The sequence below is a fragment of the Berghia stephanieae genome, chromosome 2 (assembly GCF_034508935.2).
Source record: "Berghia stephanieae isolate SIO BIC M18660-M18661 chromosome 2, UCSD_Bste_1.3, whole genome shotgun sequence".
Classification (NCBI taxonomy): domain Eukaryota; kingdom Metazoa; phylum Mollusca; class Gastropoda; order Nudibranchia; family Aeolidiidae; genus Berghia; species Berghia stephanieae.
The window spans coordinates 91,417,475-91,441,297 of record NC_088361.1 but is presented as its reverse complement, the minus strand read 5'-3'; the positions used below and the strand labels follow the sequence as shown (position 1 = coordinate 91,441,297).

Here is a 23,823-nt window from a genome sequence, read left to right as displayed (position 1 = left end):
AGCCAGTGATTTGGCACCGTTTGTATATATTGTTCTATACTGTAAATGGATGTGAAATCCTTAGATTCCACAGACATACAACACACATTGTCTTGTACCATCATCTAGTAAGTCATAATAAGGGGCTCATCAAAATCTGGAAGCATAGGCACTCTCAAATAAAACAATAAGAATGATTCACTCAAATATTTTACTTTGATAATAATTTATTAATAAAAAACGCATTGAGGTTTTTGTAAAATACTATTTAACTGGTCTTTCAATTGAAATATAAGTCAGTAAAAAGTGTAAACAAGTAACAGCAAAAGTATAATTTAAAATATTTAGATAATCAGCAGGTCACCATGACTTTGATATTTTCAAGTTAAAAATTGTTCATTTTTCACCATTGAATAAGACATAGAGTTATATAAATTTTCAAGACGAATACAAAATAATTCAACCTGTGAAAGTAAGCATCTTAAATTATTATTGAGCGAAAATAAAAGTAACCACTTGTTTTGTCATCACTTTTGTTGAAGCATTTACTACATCAAAATAAATAAATAAATAAATTTAAAAAATATAATTATTTCAGTATTACTGACTTCATATGTTAATAATCAATGACTGGTTAAAATATTTCATTAGCAATGTATTCATAGCATATTTAAGTGAAAAAGCATGGCAATCCAAAAAAAAATAAAATAAAATAATCAATGTTAGAAAGCCACTGCTATTCAAATAATCACTTCTGTTATCATCTCTAGTTTGCTTGTATTTCATTAAAAAGAAGTAAAAATCTATGTTCAATGTCAAATATAAAAATATATACACTTACCTGCACGACACGACCAACTAAATCTATGAACACCTGTTATAAAATGTTAACGTCGTTTGAACCCGTAACAATAGAGGAAGTTAAAAATATTTTGTCAGATATGCCTAATAAATCATGCCCGCTAGATAAAACACCAACTTGGCTCATAAAATCATGTTCAAATTATCTTGCTCCAGCAATTGCATCTATCGTAAATGAAAGTCTAACGTTGCCCGATTTTCCAAATATGCTGAAACATGCCTTGGTTAGACCCCTGAAGAAAAAAGCAAATCTTGACTGCAATGAGTTAAATAATTTTAGACCTGTGTCAAATTTAAATTTCATTTCAAAATTAATCGAAAAAGTCGTTGCTGCTCGTATTATTAACCATCTAGAGACGAATGCCTTAAATGTTAAATTTCAATCTGCCTACAAAGCCTCCCATAGCACGGAAACGGCATTACTTAAAGTTTTTAATGATATTGTAAATGATATGGATAATAAAAGTGCTGCGATGCTTGTTTTACTAGATTTAAGTGCGGCATTCGACACTATCGATCAAAATTTACTTTTAACTAGACTACGTGATCAATTTTATATCAGTGGCACAGCTTTGGGCTGGTTAAAGGAATATTTGTTTGAAAGAACTCAGTCAGTAATTATAGAAAACCATGTATCAACTCCATCCATATTAACGTGTGGAGTGCCTCAGGGATCTATTCTCGGCCCCCTCCTTTTTACAATGTATACTGCTCCCCTCTCTCATATGTTATCCACTTTTCCCAGTGATTTTCATTTTTATGCTGATGACACTCAGCTGTATACAAAACTCAATAATGATCCAGAGCTGTCATCAATATCTGTTATGGAAAATTGCATTGCCAACATAAAGGATTGGATGAAACTAAACAAACTTAAATTTAATGATGAGAAGACGGAAATGATAATTTTTGGAAATAGGTATCAACTCTCAAAAATATCTACAAATGAGATACTAGTGGGTGAAAATACTATTAAACCTAGTTCTTGTGTGAGAAATCTTGGGGTGTATTTAGATCAAGGGTTATCCATGGAAGATCATGTTAAAAAAATATGCCAATGTTGTAACTATCACATTAGAAACATTGGAAGAATCAGACATTATATTGATGAAGATATTACAAAGATGCTTGTTAATTCGTTTATTACTAGCAGATTAGATTATTGCAATTCCCTTCTCATTGGCTGTCAAAGTAGATTAATTCATCAACTACAAAAAATTCAAAATAAAGCGGCTAGACTTATAAAATTAACGAAAAAAAGAGATCATATAACACCAGTTCTCCAGGAATTGCACTGGCTTCCTGTGAAGTATAGGATAGAATTTGAAATATTGTGCTATGTTTTTATATGTCTGGATGGATTGGCTCCTGAATATTTGCAGGAACTGATTAAAAAATATGAACCCACTCGAAATCTAAGATCATCTCAGTCCCAACTTCTAAAAGTTACCACCTCAAAATCCACTTTCGATGAAAAAGCCTTTTCATTCATAGCTCCACGCCTATGGAACGCACTTAGTCCTCGGACAAAGTCCTGTGAAAACGTATCATCTTTCAGGAAATGTCTGAAGACTGAGTTGTTCCGCGAGGCTTATTTTTCATGAAATGGATGTTGCTTTGATTCTGTTTTTTGTATGCATGCTTATTATGTATCATGTAGTGTCGTGATTTTTAATTTTGTTGTTTTTAAACATTTTTATCTTTATTTTTATTATGTAAAGCGCCGCAGAGCACGATTAACGTGGATGTTTAGGCGCTATATAAATTCATTATTTACTATTTACTATTTAACCAACTAATCATTTCTTTTGTTTTTGTTTTTAAGGGTTTTATGGCGCTTGCAACATATTTAGGTCATATCAGCGCCAGTAAAAAGGAAGAAAATGAGATAGTAAAAAGTTCTAGAATTACAATTAAAGCACCCAAGAGAAAGTAAGACAAAGGGGAACTGGGAACAAATAGGGATCAGATGTAGATTCCAAGAGCATACCACCAATGTACTTAGTTTGAGATCACATATAAGTCTCATCCGGACACAAACACAAAATCCAACAAAGAGGAATACACTCAAATGCTACATTATAAATTCAAAATAACAAAGATAATAATACATAACAGAGAGATGATTTACAAGGAAAAAAATATCATCTCCCAAAACAATAACTACGCATTTGACTGTTTCCCTCCCAGCTAGGACTCCGGCCAGGGCCAGGACAAAACCAAGAAATCTCATTCCAAGACAAAGACAGAAAGCATGTTGGAAAACAGATATAAGGGGATAGAAGACACAGTATGTACCCCCCCTGCCCACTATGGAAGGCCAGGAACCCCACCCAGTAATCATTTCTAGCTCCAATAAAAAATCATTACAGCTATGTAAAACTTATACAATTATACGTTCTCAAGATTTTACTTTCCGACTAGAGGTCCCAAATATTTTTTTCTTTCATCTGTCTGGATTTTAAGTAAGCCTGTGATCATCATCATAATTTATCTTTCCAACTGAGACAATGTAAATGTTGCTGCTCGAAGCTCAAGAAATAAATAACAATGTGAAATTGAATATAAGCTTCAATTTAATATGCGATAACAGATAAAATGGACGACCACTTGGTTTTTGGAGAAGCACTTGTGGCTCCGCCGTCATCCATCTTTGAATAGTTAGGCAATGATTCAAGATTATATTTAGAACGGGTAAAAGAACAATGTTAACAATTCTTCAAAAATTAATGAACAAAAATGAATATATCAGCTTTTTTTTTTCTTTTTTAAAAAAAAAATTTTTTTTTTTTGTTTGTTTTTTTTGTTTGTTGCTTTAGGTCTCTTCCAACACAATTGAGGTTATATGAGAGACCGCTGAAACAAAAAAACAAGCAATCTAACAAAAATAGTACAAATGTAAATCAAAATCATAACCTAAAGATATCATAAGCTAAATTATAAATAACCAAGAACAAACAGGCAGAAGATTTACAAAAAAAAAATATCCCCTGTCAAAAATACAATCACAAACCAAAGAAGGAGGAAAGGCTAGTAAAGAGAAGAAGAAACGACATCATTATCGGATCGTACACCCATGCGAACATCATAGGTATACGATTCAAGGGTGATGCTCCCATCCAACCACCCGCTATATCAGCTTTGAAAAAAAGCAAAATACCAAACACGGAACGTTTCGTCTTGACAGCCCTCTCAGCCAATAACAATAAAAAACAAATACATCACTGACAATCCATTCTTTTTTTTTTTGAAGCTGTTTTCTTCATTTTTTGTTCATTACTTTTTACAATCCACAGCCTCTTACAGCTTAGTATCAATCTAAGCAATTCTTTAAAAACTAATGAGAAGTTGTTGGTAGAATGATGTTATAACAAACAACAAGGGGATAACCATAAGATTAATATTGACAAAATTTTAGTGGAACGGCGTTATAATGACAACAATGAGATAAGAAAAAATCATATCAGACTGAATGTAGGTATGAATGACAGTAATAATATGATTTAACTGGCATTTTCATGACAAGAATAAAACAAAAACAAAGTAATGCTTAGTTTGTATAATCGTTATAAAATGGTATTGTGTAAACAGGTGTAGAAGATACGTCATGACTTATATAACATAAACTGTACGTTAATTCCAAAATGCATCAAAAAAATAAATAAATATATAATAAATATATCCATCCAAGATAAAATAATTGACCTGCTTCATTGCATAGAGTGGATTTAGGAAATAGTAATAACAAAGATGACATGACAATGTTTGATTTCATTATAGACCTTTCTATCTAGATTGCATTTTATCCTTCTGTTTAGCACTCTTGAAAATGGGATAAACTCCACCTCTTAACAAATAAAATGTATATTACAAAAGTAAAGGTAGTGTGGTACGTCACTCACCTTTGGATCAAGAGGTCTAGATCCAATTCCAAGTGAGACACTGGGATTTTATTTCTTAGGGTCTGAGTTTTGAAGACATTGTCCTATACAGTCCTATCCCCTGCTAACTTTTCAATTTTCTAAAATGCGACCCATCGTCTCAAAGCGGTATTACAGCAGGATGAATTGAGACAGAGAAAAGTAAATTTGGGAGTAAAATAATAGGAAATGCAATCTTTGAGTGTTTTTCAAAGTAAGAAATTTGATGTATTCTCCACCATACATAAAGTAGAATAACTCAAAGGTTCATATTTGTGGTTAAAAACTTTGTTTCCAGCACCTATTTCATCCGGAAATAATACCATGGGTCACAAATGTGTTAAAAAGGGGGCACTAAACAGGAAAAAAAATTTTTTTTTAATCTCTCGCTCTCTCTATCTCTCCACTTTGTTGCCCTTACTTATATGGTCCTGTTTTACTCATGAGGTAGGAAAACAAAGCATATTGAAAATCTGTAATGCCACAATTTCAAATATCAAAAATACAAATTTTAATCAACACTTGACTTAGACTATGAAACTTGATAAATGGACAAGAGCTCAAAAAAATATGAAATTAGAGAAAAAATATATCAGATAATGCTGAAAAGAAATCGACAATTCCAATATTAATAAAACAAAACATGGACCAAATCAACAATAATATATTGACAACCATATATGACAAATATGCAATAAATAACAAAATTGTAAAAGTAATACGTCTGATACTTCCACAACACTTGCTGCTCACCTTTCCTGAGTAGATTCTACAAATAGTATAATATAAATATATTTTTTTACATTGAGCTTTTATAGAGCGCAATATCCACAAAACATGCTCAAAGCGCTTTTACAAGGACTGACTGAGAAAATGCTGTTAATGGCCAGGTACTCTTTTTACACCGGAATACGGAGCGAGAATGTGAGTAAAGAGCCTTTTCCAAGGTTTCAACTATGTGCCGAGCGAGATTCAAACCCAGGACCTTCCGATCCAAAAGCGAGTGTCATACCACTAGATCACATATATTTGAATATTGATTTCTATAGTGCTGGGCTGTGCAGACGTATGTGACTGACTGTCTCAAATTTAATCTAAATTAAAACAAATGCATTCAGAAAAGAAAGTGTTTTGTCTTTTAAACTTAAACTTAAACTTCCGAATTCGGACCATTTTGACTTTAATTCACTCAGCCCTAACACTGAATAACTCAGTAGTTGACTGTGGTTACTTTTACCACATCAATATTTACATTTTTCTGAGATGAATTATATGCATATTATTGAAAACTGCGTTCATGCCAATTTCCCTATATTCATTTTTTTAGAAATGTGAGTGGAGCAGGCACTTAGGTTATCATATCAGTAGTAAGGTTGTGGGTTCGATCTCCCATCTCCGCGAAATATTTATTCTCTATTGTCTTCTGGCACTTTTCTACTAACTTCATTTTTTGAGTTTTTATTTTTTTTGGTTTTGAGAAGAACCAAAAATCTATTGGGAGATTGCACAGCACAGAGGTAGAGGACTAAGGTTGATGATTGAGCGAGTTAAACTCAGTGTTCGTAGCCTAGTCCATTCCAACATAATACCAGGTTGATGCAGAGGCTCACATATTTGGAAACAAGGCAAAAAAAAAAACAAAAAAAGAACAAACAAAAAACACACACACAAAATAAACATAGATCATAGCAGTCCAGTTGGTGTAGAAAGTTGGTTTTTGATCTTTAGTTGAAAGGCGCCATGGGGTGCAGAAGATAAATAACCAAATCTCATTACGTTAGAGAGTGTTCATATATTACGTCATCAGCTAGGCGAGGGAGGAAAGTTTTTTGGCCAATCTGCCAAATGTTGACATGGGGGAGGGGACGGGGAGTGGTGGGTGTCAGACCAAAGATGATGTCACCAAAATGTACCCATTTAACCTTCAAAATAGCATTCCAAAAAATAACAAAAAGATGAAAAAATTATAAAGAAAATATAATATACTGTACTTTCGAAAACAAACAATTCTACAGTACTTGGCAAAAAAAAAAAAAAAGAGAATAGATCATTGTTTACATTTACTTTTAATTTGATTAGTATGTTTATCATTTGATTCATGACTGCCTTTTTTTTTCATTTGAATACCATCATGTCCATTAAGCTGATCCCTTATAATAATATTATGATTTAACTCATGAATGTAATGTTACATAACAAACAATAAAATAAATAAGGGAGTGTCGAAAAAAAGTTTCTCTGTCTTTCTTTTGTATGATGACGTCATCTTTTGGTGGAGGGGGTCAAGGATGACAATGATGACAACGGGGACGGGAGGGGGAGGGGGGGGGGGGGTCAAAAAGGGCAAAATTTTGAGGGCCTAATATGTGAATAGTCCCTTACTTTAATAAAGCCGTATTCAAATCAAGGAGTGCCATTTGAGATAAATTACAGGTTATGCATGAGTGGTATATTTAAAGAAATTACTCTTTGAATTACTTACTTCCTAATAGTCAAAGGAAGAAGTTACAATGAAAAATGAGGAAAGCGTAAAGTCCAAGGAAGACTGGAATAACCCAGGCATCAGCAACAGTACAGTGCCATGAAAAGAGTTGCTCAAGGCAACACAGTCGGATGGGGACTTGAACTCTGTACCTCTTGTGGACAAAACAAAGACCATAACACTGTTCACACTGCCTCATAAAGTTTCCTCTTTGTATGTTCAAGTTTTGAAGATATTGATTATAGAGCTTGTTCCCACAATGATTTGTTTTTATTTTAAAGAGTAAACCAGTGTTTGTGACACTTTAGACCTAAATAAAAGACAAACATAGCTAAATTAAAATGATAACAGATTTGCATAAGTCATCATCTTGTTAAAAGAAAGAATAGAAGGAAGATCCAAGAGGTAGTCTATCTTTGTAGGGCATCCGTCAACCACCCATAAAACTGTCTTGAAACAGACCTGTATCGTTTACCATTTTAAACAGAAAAGCTGTGACTCATCATGCAATATTCTTAAAGAGTGTCATCTTTAGATTTACACCTTTGACTTGTTTCTATTTCAATTCATAAATAATGAATATTTGGCATTGATTTGGGGTTATTTTTTGTGTGCGATTTTTTTCTTAAATTAATAGCACTTGTTCATTTCACAACATTGGAAGTATCATCTTCATATCAAAGATGTGTGATAACTGTGTTGAGAGAATTCCTCTTCCTCCTCATCTTCTAAATAATCGTCTTGAGCTAATGGTGCATGTTGATTTTTTCCTCTTCTCTTCTTCCTTATTGGCTGTACAACAAATTTAAAACAAAAAACTGAAACAACCAGACCTACACAAATAAGCACAAGCCCATCGACTAAGTCTAATTCTGGTGGAAGATGTTCAACATAGGTGATATTGGCTGAACGCTGAAATCCTACATCTTTAATGATCCATAATTCGTCTATAACAGAATGGTTCAGAGCAGAACGCTGTTCCCACCAAATATGGGATCTATTTTGAACAAGCATCCGCCCGTAGCTGTTTAAGGCAGGTTCTCCAACTCTAAAAGCTGACCATTTTGCTGAGGAGAAAAATGATAAAAAATATTTAATTTACTTTAAGAATAGAAGCTTAATAACATTTGTTTTTTTGTTTATTTTTTGTTGGGGGGTGGGAAGGTTATTAAGGTCATTTCAGCAACTATAAAAAGGAAGATGCTAGGGTAATCAAAAGATTTAGGGGACTAGTTCAACAGAGATCAGAAGTAGATCCAAGAGCGATATATGCTTGTAGCTTGTCTAAAACCACTGAAAAGTTCCACAATGACACATCGACAAGATGTCCATCAGAAGGGATAATAAAAAGAAAACATAGTTGACACGGTTAGTGTATAACTGAGAGGAACTTTACAATGGAAAAGAATATCATTTCTCAACCAAAAAGAAAATGATAAAACAAAAAATGAATCTATCCGACTGTTTCACTTTCAGAAAAAGACTATAGGCAGCGCCCAGGCAAAACAAAATAGACCCATTGTGTATAAAGAAAACAAAGTAGCACTGTAAAGACATATGATCTAGAGAGATAGCAAAGGTAGCAAGGACAAGGACTGTCGAAGTATCCATCAGTTAATCTGCTTTGCAGATATAACCAACTATTGGAAGCAAAAGTTAGATGAGCAGATATTTGAAATGGCTGGCATAACAAAATTAAGTATGAATTTCATCATAGCAAAGTTAGCCACTAGTGATCTGATTGCCTGGGTAATACTCAACCTACAACCAAGAAACTTGGGTATACACCAATCATAAGAAGCCGCTCGAGTTCCAAATGAAGTAATCAGCAACAACATCAAATAAAAGGAGCAATAAAACAATCAAAATGAATTAATTACATTGAAAGAATTATAAATTACATTATATGATACTAATTCAATCCTTTGACTTATCTTACTCACTTACACTGCCAGCAGCGATGGTGCTTGCAAACGTTTAGGATCTGACGTCATCAAATATGATAAAACAATCTTTAGTAATTTGATTTTATATGAAAATCTCTTTTGATAGCATAAAATAATGTTTAAAACCACCATAAACTTGCTCTCTTATAAAGTGCTACATGCACTATATGTGCTCAAAACACTTTACAAGGGATCTCAAACCAACAGTAACATTTCACAGTAAATCCAGACAATATGTCAGTAAGGGGCTATTACAATTTTTTTTTAAAATAATGACAATTTGTTCCTTGTCAGGCACTCATTTTTACACCTTAGCGAAGTCAAAGGCCTTTTCCACAGACTCAACATTTTGCCACCCACAGAGGGACTCAAACCACTAGTCCTAATATGTATTTTTACGTCATTTAAGGTAAGTGAACTGTCTAGTGAGTTGTCAGTAGTGCTCAAAGAAAAAAATTATCCTATTGGTTGAGGTATTTTTTTTTGTTTGTTTGTTGCTTTAGGTCTCTTCCAACACAATTGAGGTTATATGAGAGACCGCTGAAACAAAAAAACAAGCAATCTAACAAAAATAGTACAAATGTAAATCAAAATCATAACCTAAAGATATCATAAGCTAAATTATAAATAACCAAGAACAAACAGGCAGAAGATTTACAGAAAAAAAAATATCCCCTGTCAAAAATACAATCACAAACCAAAGAAGCAGGATAGGCTAGTAAAGAGAAGAAGAAACGACATCACTATCAGATCGTACACCCATGCGAACATCATAGGTATATGATTCAAGGGTGATGCTCCCATCCAACCACCCGCCGGTTGAGGTATTGATTACAACTCATGATTTGTTCTCTTTTAGAAGTCGCAGCCTTGTATTTTGATGTAATTTTTGTTCAGTGTCAAACTACTATTTTACAAAGGTTACGGTATCATAGCACAAGACCATGAAGTTAAAGTGAAAAGATAAAGGAAAAAATCAAACTACTCTTACGTTGATCTCCCCTGACAAAATGATCTGTTCCATAATGACTCCCAGCAGCTCCAGTAATGATCTGAATAGGGGAATCGACGTTTTTATACGAGAAGTCTGTGATTTTCCCTTGATAAACAGGCCATAACCGTTCATAGTTGTGCTCGTGAGCTTCGAGGAGAATGTCCACTTTTGATTCGTAAAATATTCTCTCAAGGCTGATGAGGTAGAAGACAAGTATGGTGATTAAAACTTACAAAGATCATATATAAATAAAAATTCCACAAAAGAATTATTTACAAGGCTAAGCAGAGTGCTCACTTAATTATTTAGTGTGAGAACAAATTTCAGAAACAAAGATGAAAATAAGATAAGATAAGAGGAACTTTATTTATCCATCTCTGGAAATTTACATAGGGTATCGCTATAGACTAATAAATTTTAAAAGATAATTAAGCAAATAATCTTTTTTTAAAATAGATTTAAAGGTTTTTTTTAGGTGAAGGAACGATAATGAGAATTAGCAATAAAAAAAAACCTACGTTGATGACACAAGAAATGGAAAAAAAAAAACAAATCTACAGCCAGGTCTAATGTTAAAGAGAAATATCTGAGAGGTCAAAATCATTTTACAAATTCGAATGGATTTCTATTTCTATTCTATTTATCAAATCAAAGCATTAAGTGGAAAATCTCCCATTTTGAAAAATGTAATTCTGGATGTAACAGAAAAACTTTTGATGCAGACAACCTGCAGCAGTTTGCTTCTCTTGAAGGTGTGTGAGAGAGAGAGAGAGAGAGAGAGAGAGAGAGAGAGAGAGAGAGAGAGAGAGAGAGAGAGAGAGAGAGACAGAGAGAGAGAGAGAGAGAAGAGAGAGAGAGAGAGAGAGAGAGAGAGAGAGAAAGAGAGAGAAGAGAGAGAGAGAGAGAGAGAGAGAGAGAGAGAGAGAGAGAGAGAGAGAGAGAGAGAGAGAGGGAGAGAGAGAGAGAGAGAGAGAGAGAGAGAGAGAGAGAGAGAGAGAGAGAGGGAATGAGATGTTTAGGGATTGAAAGAACATATATAAAACTGGTTATCTTTTATTACCCAAATCTGACTTTGGAGTATTCTAAAGAACAATCATCTCCAATCCTTGTACTGCAGTAAAGTGGTCGGTGACCAAATGCAATGATCCAAGGGGTAATATTACGTCTACTGTTTGCAAACTCCAGATCCTGCAGCAGCCATTCTTTCTGAGCTTTGATGTATTTTCCATTGTTGGTAAAAAAGACTTCAGTCGAATAACTAGGAGAAAAAAAAAAGAGAAAAAAAAAAAGAAATATTAAAATGTGACCCACCGTCTCAAAACAGTATCATGCTGGAATGAATCTTACCCCTAAATAAGGAATTTAGAATTTAAATGATATAAATCGAACTTAGGGTTTTTTGCAATGTAAGAAATTGTATTTATTTTCCATCGTAATGATTAGAAATTGACTACAAGTTTCATATGAGTGGGGGTCCTGATAACTCAGTTAGTAAAGCACTCACTTCACACGCAAAGGGATCCAACAGACCCCCAATACCCAATCACTGCTGGGTGAACAGGGATGTGGAGAAAAAAAATTCTCTCTTCACCCAGGATCGATATCAGTCCCGTTTTAAGGCCCGTGAAGCAAGTGCTCTACCAACTGAGCTATCGGCGGGATTCCCAATTTAGATGGTAAAACTTGGCATTTAATTTGTGATCCACCATGTCAGGTTGGTATTATGTTGGAATTATCTTAATGATGAAAATTAAGTTTAAAGGCAAAATGATATGAATTAAGAAACTAAAGTGTTTTAAATGAAACTCTCTCTAACCGATGAAGGCATATATGTGACCCATCTAGACAATCTAGATTTCAATGCAAAGACTTATCTTTCCTGACATCTCATCACCACTAGATGAGTATATATCTTTTGGATATGACGCTAGTTAATTACAAAGTACTTTCTGCAGATCTGACAGACCCAGCTACCCAAAACTATGCTGGGTGGACAGGGAGAGGGAGGGTCAGAAAAAAAAATCTTGACTGCACACGGGATCAATATACATTAGTTAGTGTGTGAAGTGAGTGCTCGATAAATTGATCTATTGAGATACCCAGTCTACAAATTCTTTATGTCTAATTTCATCACATCTTATACAAGTTGGCTGGCAAATCAGTTAAGCAATGAAAAACGATGATAATAATAAGAAAATTGAAAGATTTTGAAAATATGTTGGAGTTTATTATGCAATTAAACCCCCTCACTGTTCAATTTGCCTTGTCTCGGGTCTCGCACAGAGTGATTAAAAACCCCACTCTACTGACAGACTGGATTACAATAAGGTAACAAATAGCCAGAGAAAAGTAATAAACGAAATTACAAACAATAACAAATTACTTAAACAAACAATGACAACAAAAATATTGGGTAAGGGCTGACAACAAATAGCCTACCTAATGAAATGAACTAGTCCAATGTCTAGACTATACCACATCTTATCCATTGGGATTGGCCAGTCACTGTTAGGCATTGAAAATCGATGTCGATAATGGTAGAAAGTATCATGTTTCTCAATCTCTGTGAAAAAATAAAGAAAAGGGAAACAACTTTAAAACATACCAACATCATTTTATGGTCAAATTAGCCATTACATTAATAATCTTTATGAAATTTAATTAGATTTTTTTTTTTTGTTTTTTGTTTTTTTTGCATAATACAAAAATAATACAATATTTAACCAAATAAATATGGGATTATCTATCTTGTGTACTTATTCAGAATATTTTGGGAATTCTGGGAGCACATTTAATCACCTGCTCGCAGAGACAATTGGTAAAAGTGGTAACACATTTGTCGTATTATAAGTAACAAAACACATAATCAAAATTTATACATAAGGGGTCTTGATAACTCAGTTGGTAGAGCAATGGTTCCACAAGCAAAAGGACAGAGCTCGATCCCGGGTGAAGTCAAGATTTTTCTCTGACTCCCCTGTCCATCCAGAAATGATTGGGTTGCTCTGTCTGTTAGAGATCTGGCAAGATCTATTTTGTGATAAACTAGCATCTTATCCAGAGGGTAGCAAGCAATTGCTATTGTCCATTTCATGCTATAGAAACTGGGATAAACTCCGGCTTTCACAGACCTAATGGCTCAAAAAGGACTACTAAAAAATATACAAAGACATCTGAATCATAAATGATTTACATGGGAAGAAATACATCATTCATAAAAAATAAAAATATGACTGACACCAAAGACTTTACTCTCTTAAAATTATGTAATCCCAAAAGCATGATTTTCTATCATCTTTTTGGTTTCAGAAGTAATCAGTATACCTAGAAAGCAAGTAATCTTCATAAATTTGTTTAACAATGCATCTTATTTTTAAAAATAATCCTTCAGAGCCATTAAGCCCATGGAGTATGGAGTTTATCCCAGTTTCTATAGTGTGAAATGGACAATAGCAACTGCTTTTTTTCCACCTGATCTAACAGACCCAGCTACCCAATCACTGCTGGGTGGAGAGGGCGGGGGGGGGGGGGGGGAGAAGAAAATCTCAACTGCACCTGGGATTGATCTCGGTCCCTTCGAGTGTGAAGTGAGTGCTCTACCAACTGTTATTGGAAGCCCCATAGGAGATGGTTACCATCATGTTTCAATGTTAGTGCAAAATAAAAACTACTTACCATGATTTCCGGGACATGTCAAATATGGCACAAATGAAGCTGCAGGTTCAATCATATCCATAAAGTCATCTCCAACCTTGAAAAAAAAATAAATATATATATATATATATATATATATATATATATTTAAAAACAACATAAACATACTCAGCTTACTTTTTTTTTAAATACTCAAAAGTACAAATTTGGATAATGTAAAAGAGTGATTAGAGCAAAAACTTTTAAGATGTTAACTCAAAAACGCAAAACAAAGCAAATTAAATAATATATAATATCATAAGTTTCACCAAAACAAATGTAACAAACCAATAATTTCAAACTTAAGCTCCAAAAAACCCTCCAATGTACATCCTTTCCGCCAAATCCAATCTAACTTATTACAAATACAGAAAATAGAGTAACTTTTACATCAGGGATAGAAATCAGTTGTTTCTTTTTTGGAAAAGTACGCCACAATGATTAATGTCACATCTATGCGAGTGGTGAGATATATCAAACGATGGTGATGCAAAGACAGTGTAATTATTTTGATAATAATTATGAGCTGATAGGTCTTAATGAGTGATGCATTAAAGAGAGATGAAAAGCTAACTTATTGCAAATACAGAAAATAGAGTAAAATAGACAGTGATGCAAAGACAGTGTAGTTATTTTTATAATAATTATGAGCTGATAGGTCTTAGTGAGTGATGCATTAAAGAGAGATGAAAAGCTAACTTATTACAAATACAGAAAATAGAGTAAAATAGACAGTGATGCAAAGACAGTGTAGATATTTTGATAATAATTATGAGCTGATAGGTCTTAGTGAGTGATGAATTAAAGAGAGATGAAAAGTTCTTATTACAAATACAGAAAATAGAGTAAAATAGACAGTGATGCAAAGACAGTGTAGATATTTTGGTAATAATTATGAGCTGATAGGTCTTAATGAGTGATGCATTAAAGAGAGATGAAAAGCTAACTTATTACAAATACAGAAAATAGAGTAACTTTTACATCATGGCACAAAACTAAAGGGATAGAAATCAGTTGTTTCTATTTTGGAAAAGTATGCCACAATGATTAATGCCACAACTATGCGAGTAGTGAGATATATCAAATGACGGTCATGCAAAAACAGTGTACTTATTTTGATAATAATTATGAGTTGATAAGTCTTAATGAGTGATGCGTTAAAGAGAGATGAAAACTCTTTTAGCAAGCCGTTAAAAAAAATCAAAGCATTTGATTAAGCAGCATATAGTATTAACTATTAAAATATAAATTACACCCTTCCAGGCTGCATTGTTGGTTGTGTGGAGGAATATAGATTATCCATCAAAACAAATGTTGGATGTCAACAGGAATTACCCATGTTGTCAAAAGTGGGCAAATTGGGGTTAATAATCTTGCCCAAGAAAAAAAAAATGAAAGTACCTGAAGTAGGCCTCGAACCCTATGCCTTAACCACTCGGCCACCTATAACATTGAAAATCTTGTAACAGCCTCAATGAGTAAAGGGGTTGTAAGTGCTAAACTTAATTTGGACATGGCATTTTTTTCAGAACCACAATGTTTTCAAGGATGATGCATTCCTTCCCAGATGAGCTGAGTTGGGTGATGCTTGTGAAGTGCCATTAGAATTGACATGAGGCTCAAATTTTGCAGTCATTATCACTTATACATGGCATGCCATCTCTACAGTGTTTGAATTTGCTGCTAAACGGTGGCTTCTGCAGCTTTGTGGTCTTGTGATAGAACATGCGGCTTCCGAAATGTAAGTTTGAGTCCTGACATAAGTTGCACAAAGTTTAGTCCAAGGATAAGGCTCTTTATTCACCTTCGCTCACAGCATTCAAGTGTAAAATGAGTAACAGCACTGCTGCTGCTATATAAAAGCTCATGTAAACATTATTAAATGAGACATCACACCAACAACTGATGTCACAAAATCACCTTTCCTCCCTTTGAAAATAAACTGTATGCAATATCCCCAGCATGGATGACAGCTGTATAACGTCCACTTTGTGCTTCCTTGACAACCTCATGGATAGACTGTGTTACAACTCCCATGTCACCAAACACAAGGTAGTCAGCCACCTCCTGAAAAATCATTAGATTTTGTCTGATTTGGCCTCATGAATAGATTTTATAAAGTGATACATGATCAAAATTTGAATTATTTGACTCAAAGGAGTGACAATTTTATGAGCCCATTTGTATTTAAATTAGTTATTCGTGAAACACTGTATCAATAACTTTCAAAATCCAAATAATCAAAATTAGCCAATTTAATTTATTTCTCAAATCTAAGGCAAAATATTCAATCTCCCAATAAACGCATTTGTTTTAAATCAAATTCTATAAGTTCATCTTAAAACTATATACATACATTGGAATAAAATTTGTAATGAAATGATTGAGATTGAAATTCCCCATCCATATAAAATCTAATTGGTATTTTGATGCAGCAATTTCAATAAGAACAGTGATAAAACGCGTAAAATAAAGATGAAATCTCTGTCTGAAATGCTACTATGACATTGATTATACTTCGGTTATCTTTATGTTGCATCAGAATGAAAAATAGAATATTATGAAATAATGGATGGTATTTTTTTTTTATAACAGCCTTTTTAAGAAAATACCAGTCACTTGTAAAAAAGCAAATCATATTGAATTAGAGCAATCTTTTACCTTATCATTCTCTTGTTTATCTCAATCACTCATCAAGAAAACTTAACTCATAATCATCATTTGATATTGTGGCAAGAGATTTTGCCATCTTTAAGTTTTCTTAAATCTTTAAGTTTTCTTCTCATAATATGTAATTGGGTATGAATTTGCTTACAGTGTTATTTGGAGGTACATGAAAGTAAAACATTCCAGATGGCTGATTCCCGCACACTGGACGGTAGTAATATGTAGTGTTTGATTCAAGATTCTGAAATGATGACAAAAAATAATATTGATAAATAGCCAAATAACTAAAGTCACAATTTTATCTTATTCAAGTCATAAATACTAAGTGTTTCCACCAAGATTAAAACTTTTAACCTCCAGATTTAAAGACGAGTGGCTTACCACTACACCTTTCATTAAAAAGTGTTTTAGGGTAAAAAAAAAACAAAAAAAAAACAAAACAATAATGTTGAGATTCTTTTTAATGTGTCGAAATTCAAACCCTAAACTGCGTCATGTTACTGTTACATAAATGTGGACTTCTTTCTAGCATCTATGAAAACCAAATAAGATCATCAATTCAACTGATGAGGATGATTATCTCTAGCAAAATTAAATGTAGGTCTTAAACGAGATGATAATTTTTCAGCTCATTTTGGTCTGAAGATGGCTTTTTTAGCAAAACATACAAGAGACCACTTTTTAAAAATATTCTACTCGTGAGAGCGAGGTTGATCGCATCAGCAGTCTCAGTCAGACAGATTCCACCTTGGATACAAAGAGGTCCTGGTTGCATGATTTTATTGATGATTTGTTGATTAACTTCTTTTATGAAATCATTGAAACAGGTTAAATAGTGTTGTTGTGATCTGAAAAATACTTTTTTTTTCATCAATAAAATTTTTTAACTAATCAAGTTATGACCTGATTTTGCCAACTTTTCTGTAAAAAATGTTATCAAAACAGTATTTTTAATCAGGATTTTTAAAGATAAGACTGTGCATGTATCAGGACCTACTTCTTCAAATTGTGAAACTCGTTTTTATTATGACAATCTTTTATCAAAAACCATTCCTCTAAGCATCACTTTTAAACTATTGCTGTAAAAGCCATCCCAATATTTTACCATAAAAGGGCAAAACAACATTTTTAATGGAAATTTAAAAACTATTTTTAAATTGAACAAAGAATTTGTAAAGAGTTAGAAATACATTTATAAAAATAATTTGCATTTTCAACTTACTTGCAGTTCTGACATGTATAAATGCTGGAGTCCCTTTTTATTATGTTTAGTAAGAAATGCATGTTTAGATGGTGATCGTGACTTCATGACTGATGAATTAGTCCCATAACTGACCTGCATTTGAACACAAGGGCAAAATTTTAACGCAACACAGCACAAACTTGATTTAAATAAATTAAAAGAATTAAAGAATTTTGTTATCATTCTCGAAATGTTACACATTAATCAGTGCTGATAGTAACAAAAAGTGAAAAAAGAGGAAAATTTTGACGGATTGCCTTTAATCCCCATTTTCACTGCACTAACCCCAACTTTCAGAGCAATTGAGAAGATAAACTATCATTGATACTCTAGCTAACTTCTGGAGAGTGGGAAACTGCACCTATTTGTTCCACCACACACCAAGTCTCTGACTGCCAGTACATTTGATTGGGGGGAAAATCATTTTTTTAATGCGGAAATTCCTTCTCTGACTTCAAAAATGCAGATTTCAGTGGATCTGAGAAAAACCATCAGCAGGGATTAATCAACTTACATACTACATACATGTTACATATATAGGACAACTCATGCAGTCTTCTGGGTAAAATACATATGTGACCCACCTTGTCAATATGGTATTATGTTGGAATAAACTAGATGGAAAGAACTTTCAAAGTCAAAATGACCAGAATTAGAAAATTTGTGTCATTCGAAGTCTTAATAACCCACTCTTTTCAATTGTAGCATTTATTTTACTGACACTAAATAAGATAAGCTTAAAATTATGATTTGAGTTCACTGAGTGTCAAGTTCAGTGCAAGATAATACCAAATTTGAGCTAATTGACTAATTGGTTACATTTTTCTGGATCAAGGCATTGTTGCTTAACAGAGAAGTGGTCGTGGTGATGTTCATGGTTGTCATCATGAACATAAAAAAAGTTCTTAACGTTTTAGAACCAATGGACAATTTATGGATAAAAATTTGATTGGTGACCAAATAAAAAAAAAGAATATATAAATATATATATATCCTTTCTTTAAAAAATATAGCATTGTGGAGAACATTGTGCTTATTTGAGTCAATAAAAAAATTGATACGGCGCACAACTCTACTGAAAGATTTGAAAAATAGAAATGTATTTTTTACAGATAGATAAACAGATAACTTGATTTCCTTTTATAATTTAAAGTCAGTTTGAAAGTTCATTAAACAGATATCATAAAAAATTTACCGAAGACACTAACACACTCATGGCCACACCCTCAACTCTATCTGTCCAGTAGAGTCCTTACTTCCGTTGTGTTGATTTAGCGGTGAACAGTGTTGTTATGTAGTAGTAGTCTGTTCTCATTGCATGCATGTTTATGTGTGTGTGTGTGTGTGGTGTATATTTGTGTGTGTATGTGTGTTTTGGAATGTGGTTGCGTGGAGAAAAAAAAAAAGGGGGGGGGGGGGGTGTCCATCAAGTAGAGAAATCCCTGAGCAAGGGGGGGGGGGGGGGGGTTTGCTAGGAACTGTCAGATTGGCATTTTTCAGCAAATCGTGGCATTCATAGTGATATAATTCACTTGATCACATAACGGTATTCGGATTTACAGAAATTTTAAACAAGTCTCACCGATTAACAACATCAACTAATATTACTGCTGATATTACTGTCGTTTTTATGCCATCGATGTGATAATTATTGCCCTGGGAAATATTTAGTTAAACGTTTCGGCAAACTGTCAATTGGTTGTCTAGCTTCTAGCCCAAACAAACCAAAAGTAGACAGATTCAGGGACTTGATATTTATCGCGTCCGCTTCAGATTTTCATTTGACCTCACATAAGTTAAGTAAAGGGGAGACATTCCGAAAGCTCCTACATCCCCAGTATTCATTCCATTTGTATTTTCACCGTTGATCTTTTGTCAGGCGTTTATTTATTCAATTTGTCATCATATAAAAGCGTTTTAAAAACTCTAGAACAAACCTTGACAGATTTGTGAAAGTTTAAAATTTCCTAATTTGACCATTGTTTTGATTCTCGGCTGCCATTTTAATTTGTGAAGTATTGAAGGTAGTGCAAAGCACTCCCAAGTAAAGCGTGATAAAGACTTGCGACTTATTGATATTGATATCTACTGACGGATAAACTAAAATCATGCCGAATAAAGCATGGCAGCGATGACAAGCACATCGATTAAAATGTGCATCTAATCGTAATCAAGCTAATCAAGAAAATGATTCTGGCAATATCGAATGAAAATAGTTCTTTCCTCGCGAAATTGCGGGCTTTTTACTAGTATATATATATATATATATATATATATATATATATATATACAAATAAACATAATAACAATAAAACAAAAAGAATACAAAATAAATAAACAAACGTATAAAGAATTAAATAATTTTGCCCATCGCTGTGATTGGAACATTCTCAAACTAACGTAAAATGTTGAAACAAGCCAATAATTGCATTTGTATGTTAGACTAGTAAATATGAGTTTTTTGGCCTGAGCAAATTCTTAAAACAACCTTACCTCACAATTGTTACATTGTTCAATGGTTGACCACATTATTTTCATGTTATTTGTCTCATTGTCATATGATATATGGACGTGTCTTGGCAAACACAAATCAGAAGAAATATCAAAATCCTTCACGTAAGCTAGAAAGATAATAAGGAAAAATAAAAAGATACATTAGTGCAAGATATAATATACCACTGCTTTATTTCATCAGTAAGATATTTTTTAAAATGGTTCTTAACTTTTTTTATACGTTTCATTTTGCCTGTTTAATCAAACTTAATTTATCCAGAACCATTGAGTTAGGATGATGATGGTATATGACAATACTGTAAGAGAACATTTTCATAATAAAACAGGAAAAGAATATTTAAACTACCTTGTGCCTTCAGGTACTTTTTATAATCCTCCTCTTCATTTCCTCTAGTGAAATGACAGCAACAATAAATCAAGACCACACTTGTAACGTAATGTAGTATGAAGTGTAAAAATACCATATTTCATCAGAAATCAGTCCCCAATAACTTTTCATAAAACCTGAAAAAGTAATAAAAATTTGTTTGAGGTGCATATCTTTTAAAAACAATGATTATAATAATTTCTTTTGTTGAAATAATTCATTTTGAGAGAAGTGATGACTTTTATGGTCCACCTAATAACAGGGGGCACCATGAAACGGCTTTGTACCAAAAGATATAATGTGTAACATTGAACAAGTCACTTCACCCTAGCTCAATTTGCAGTTATACAGTGCGGCTGAGGCTTCGATAGTCCCGTATTCCCTTGGAATAGACTTTAAAACAAAAAATCCTATTGGGGATGAATGAAGATAGTTGTATTTATATATTTCATTTATCTATTTAATCCCCAGGTATTAAAAAAAATTGTATCAATTAGGTTACAAAAAAAGAGGAAATAACACCTAAACTAAGACTAGAAGCGAGAGATCTCTCTAAAGATACAGTTTACATGAGACAAACAATGACAATAAACATTCTTGTCGGAATATGACATGTCACCAAATTTATGACAAGAGATACAATTTTTCAATTCTAAACATTTATGAAAATAAATGCTCTCATTCAAAATATCACAAAGAATTGAAGAAAACAATATTATAATTAATAGGTCATTGGCCTTGATGTTGATAAAAATGGCATTCGGGGAAAATATTATGAAATACTAATACTGTAATAATAAATGATCAATCATAAATTCCATTCAAAATTGAAGAGACTATATAAATCAATATTAAAATATACCGACATGTACCTACTTTAGTGTCCCAACTCATCTGCAGGTCTGACAATCGAAATTGTTATGGGCTCATCGTTGATAGACTCTCAAACTCAAACGAATGTAAAATATTGTCCATTATAACAATGTTAAATCAAGACAGTTGCGGTTGGATATCAGACTCAGTCAGACCTGCAAATGTGTGCGCTGGACACGAGAACTAAGTAAATGTGCAGATTTTTTAACCTCTAAATTGGTCTGTGAGTCACTGTGAAAAGCCTCTCGAAAAAAAAAAAAAATTGGGAAAACATCTCATTGTACTTTTATAAACCATACATAACGATATAAGAATAATAAGTCAAGGTAATTAAAGCCATCGCAGCTCGCATGGGCATGTTTGTTTTTGTTTTTTTTTTTAATGAAATACAAAGAATTAATTTTTTAGGTTACCGTGCCGTATTCATTATTCTCATTCAAGCAATTCCTTACTTATGAATGTAGATAGCGTATGTTTTATATTCTTAGCAACGCAGACACGAATGAGTATGAAACATCGTCGTATGAAATACGATAGCCACGAAACACGCTTGACTGACTCTGTTTAGTAAGGTTTTGGGGTCGATCGATTTCGCCTTCTGTCCAGTCATTTCGGTCAGTCGGCAGCACTAAAATCTCGGCCTTATGCCAAGCATTTAGACTACTGAGGCTGGCTTGCAGTTGTGAATGAAAATTAATTGGTCACGTGACGACTAAAAATAAATAATAAAGTGATTCCATATCATACAAACATAGCAATTAGCAAATGTAGTGAAAAAGATTTTGGACATTCTGTCAGCTGCAACCGCCACAACAACAACAACAACAACTACTACTACTACTACTACTACTACTACTACTACTACTACTACTACTACTACTACTACTACTACTACTACTAATAATAATAATAATAATAAAGATGAAGAAATGATGATGATGATGATGATGATGATGATGATGATGATGATGATGATGATGATGATGACGACGACGACTACAACAACAACAACAACAACAACAATAACAATGATAACATAAACATTTCTTGTCTTTTGGTGTGAAATGCAGAGATAAAAAAGGTCTAGTGAAATGTTAACGGAGAAGTACCATATTGCGAATAATATTATGTGTAGTAAAATAAAGGGCGTCTGAGTGACGATTTCATTGGCCCTCTATACGAACTGTACGGACTGAGATGCGGATGAAGTTACGTAGGTTTGACACTTTTTTTTCGCGCGGAATTAAAGCGAGTTCACACTTCACACTTTCATCTATCTCCTTTGGTTAAAGGCGTGTTTGTGTGCTTTGATAGTTTATTCTGCATTAACACGAAGAAAGTCAATAAAAGAAATAGGTCCATATGGACGAAACAGTGGCTTCGTAAAAGATATAATTTCACTCACACAAATTTATTGCAAGAACTAAGATTATACTGGAATTATTTGTGTATGGATGAAGACATCTCTGGTTCTCAAATTGTTTATCTTTGTGCACACTGTATCCCTGTTAGTGTCAGGATAAAATAACAACATCCAACAGCTCATCATATGCCCATTCCCTTTTTAATTTATAAGAATAACCCTTGCCCTTGACATTCCAGAGACACTCCTCTCTGAAGAGTTCAATGAATTGAATAGTTCTAGATTTGTCCACGACGCCATCTCAGGTTTTAAAATAGGGCACATAAATAAACTCAGCACAAAATGCCTATCAACTTAAAAATTACAGTTACATCGTTCGTGTGTGTATGAAGGTGCAGATGTGCGTGTGTATGTGTGGGTGTGTGGGTGTATCTGTGTATGTGTGTGTGTGTGTGCAACGCAAGAATGAGAGGGGGGGGGGGGGAGGACGGAGAGAGAAAGAGAGAGAGAGAGAGAGAGAGAGAGAGAGAGAGAGAGAGAGAGAGAGAGTAATTTGATGAAATGTAAAACGACATCAAAACGGAAAACTCGAAATTCCAACTAGCCATTTGAAACGGAACAACAACATAACAACAAGATACTCAGCGTTTAATTTTGAAATCCCCCACTCAAGAACGAACCACCATCTTTACTCTTTCTTCCCCTCCACCATCCGACTTTGGAACTCCCTACCAACCACTTGTAAACAAGCCCTTTCAACTGATAACTTTTTTTAAAAAATCGCTCCCTGCTTCCCTCTACAACTCCCGTACTGAAAAGACAGCCATACAATCTTCAGCATGAAGCTTTGGCCTTAATGGAGGTAGTAGTAGTAGTAGTAGTAGTAGTAGTAGTAGTAGTAGTAGTAGTAGTAGTAGTAGT

At 33.6% G+C, this 23,823-nt stretch overlaps 1 protein-coding gene across 2 annotated transcripts; it reads right to left on the bottom strand.

Annotated features, from left to right (window-relative positions):
• Nucleotides 1-3,398: 3,398 nt before the first annotated feature.
• LOC144965835 (acid phosphatase type 7-like) lies at nucleotides 3,399-22,242 on the bottom strand. Of its 2 annotated transcripts, none has more exons than XM_078901605.1 (11): nucleotides 21,992-22,227; nucleotides 20,646-20,803; nucleotides 20,279-20,406; nucleotides 17,765-17,878; nucleotides 16,691-16,783; nucleotides 15,796-15,942; nucleotides 13,858-13,933; nucleotides 12,622-12,745; nucleotides 11,243-11,440; nucleotides 10,180-10,376; nucleotides 3,399-8,309 (listed from the first exon to the last, which is right to left on the bottom strand). In XM_078901605.1, the coding sequence occupies exons 2-11, from the start codon at nucleotides 20,761-20,763 to the stop codon at nucleotides 7,915-7,917; spliced, it is 1,590 nt and encodes a 529-aa protein (XP_078757731.1). In that variant the 5' UTR covers nucleotides 20,764-20,803; nucleotides 21,992-22,227; the 3' UTR covers nucleotides 3,399-7,914. The 2 variants fall into 2 exon arrangements, with proteins under 2 accessions (XP_078757731.1, XP_078757732.1); XM_078901606.1 differs by having other exon boundaries at nucleotides 4,121-8,309; nucleotides 21,953-22,242.
• Nucleotides 22,243-23,823: the final 1,581 nt, after the last annotated feature.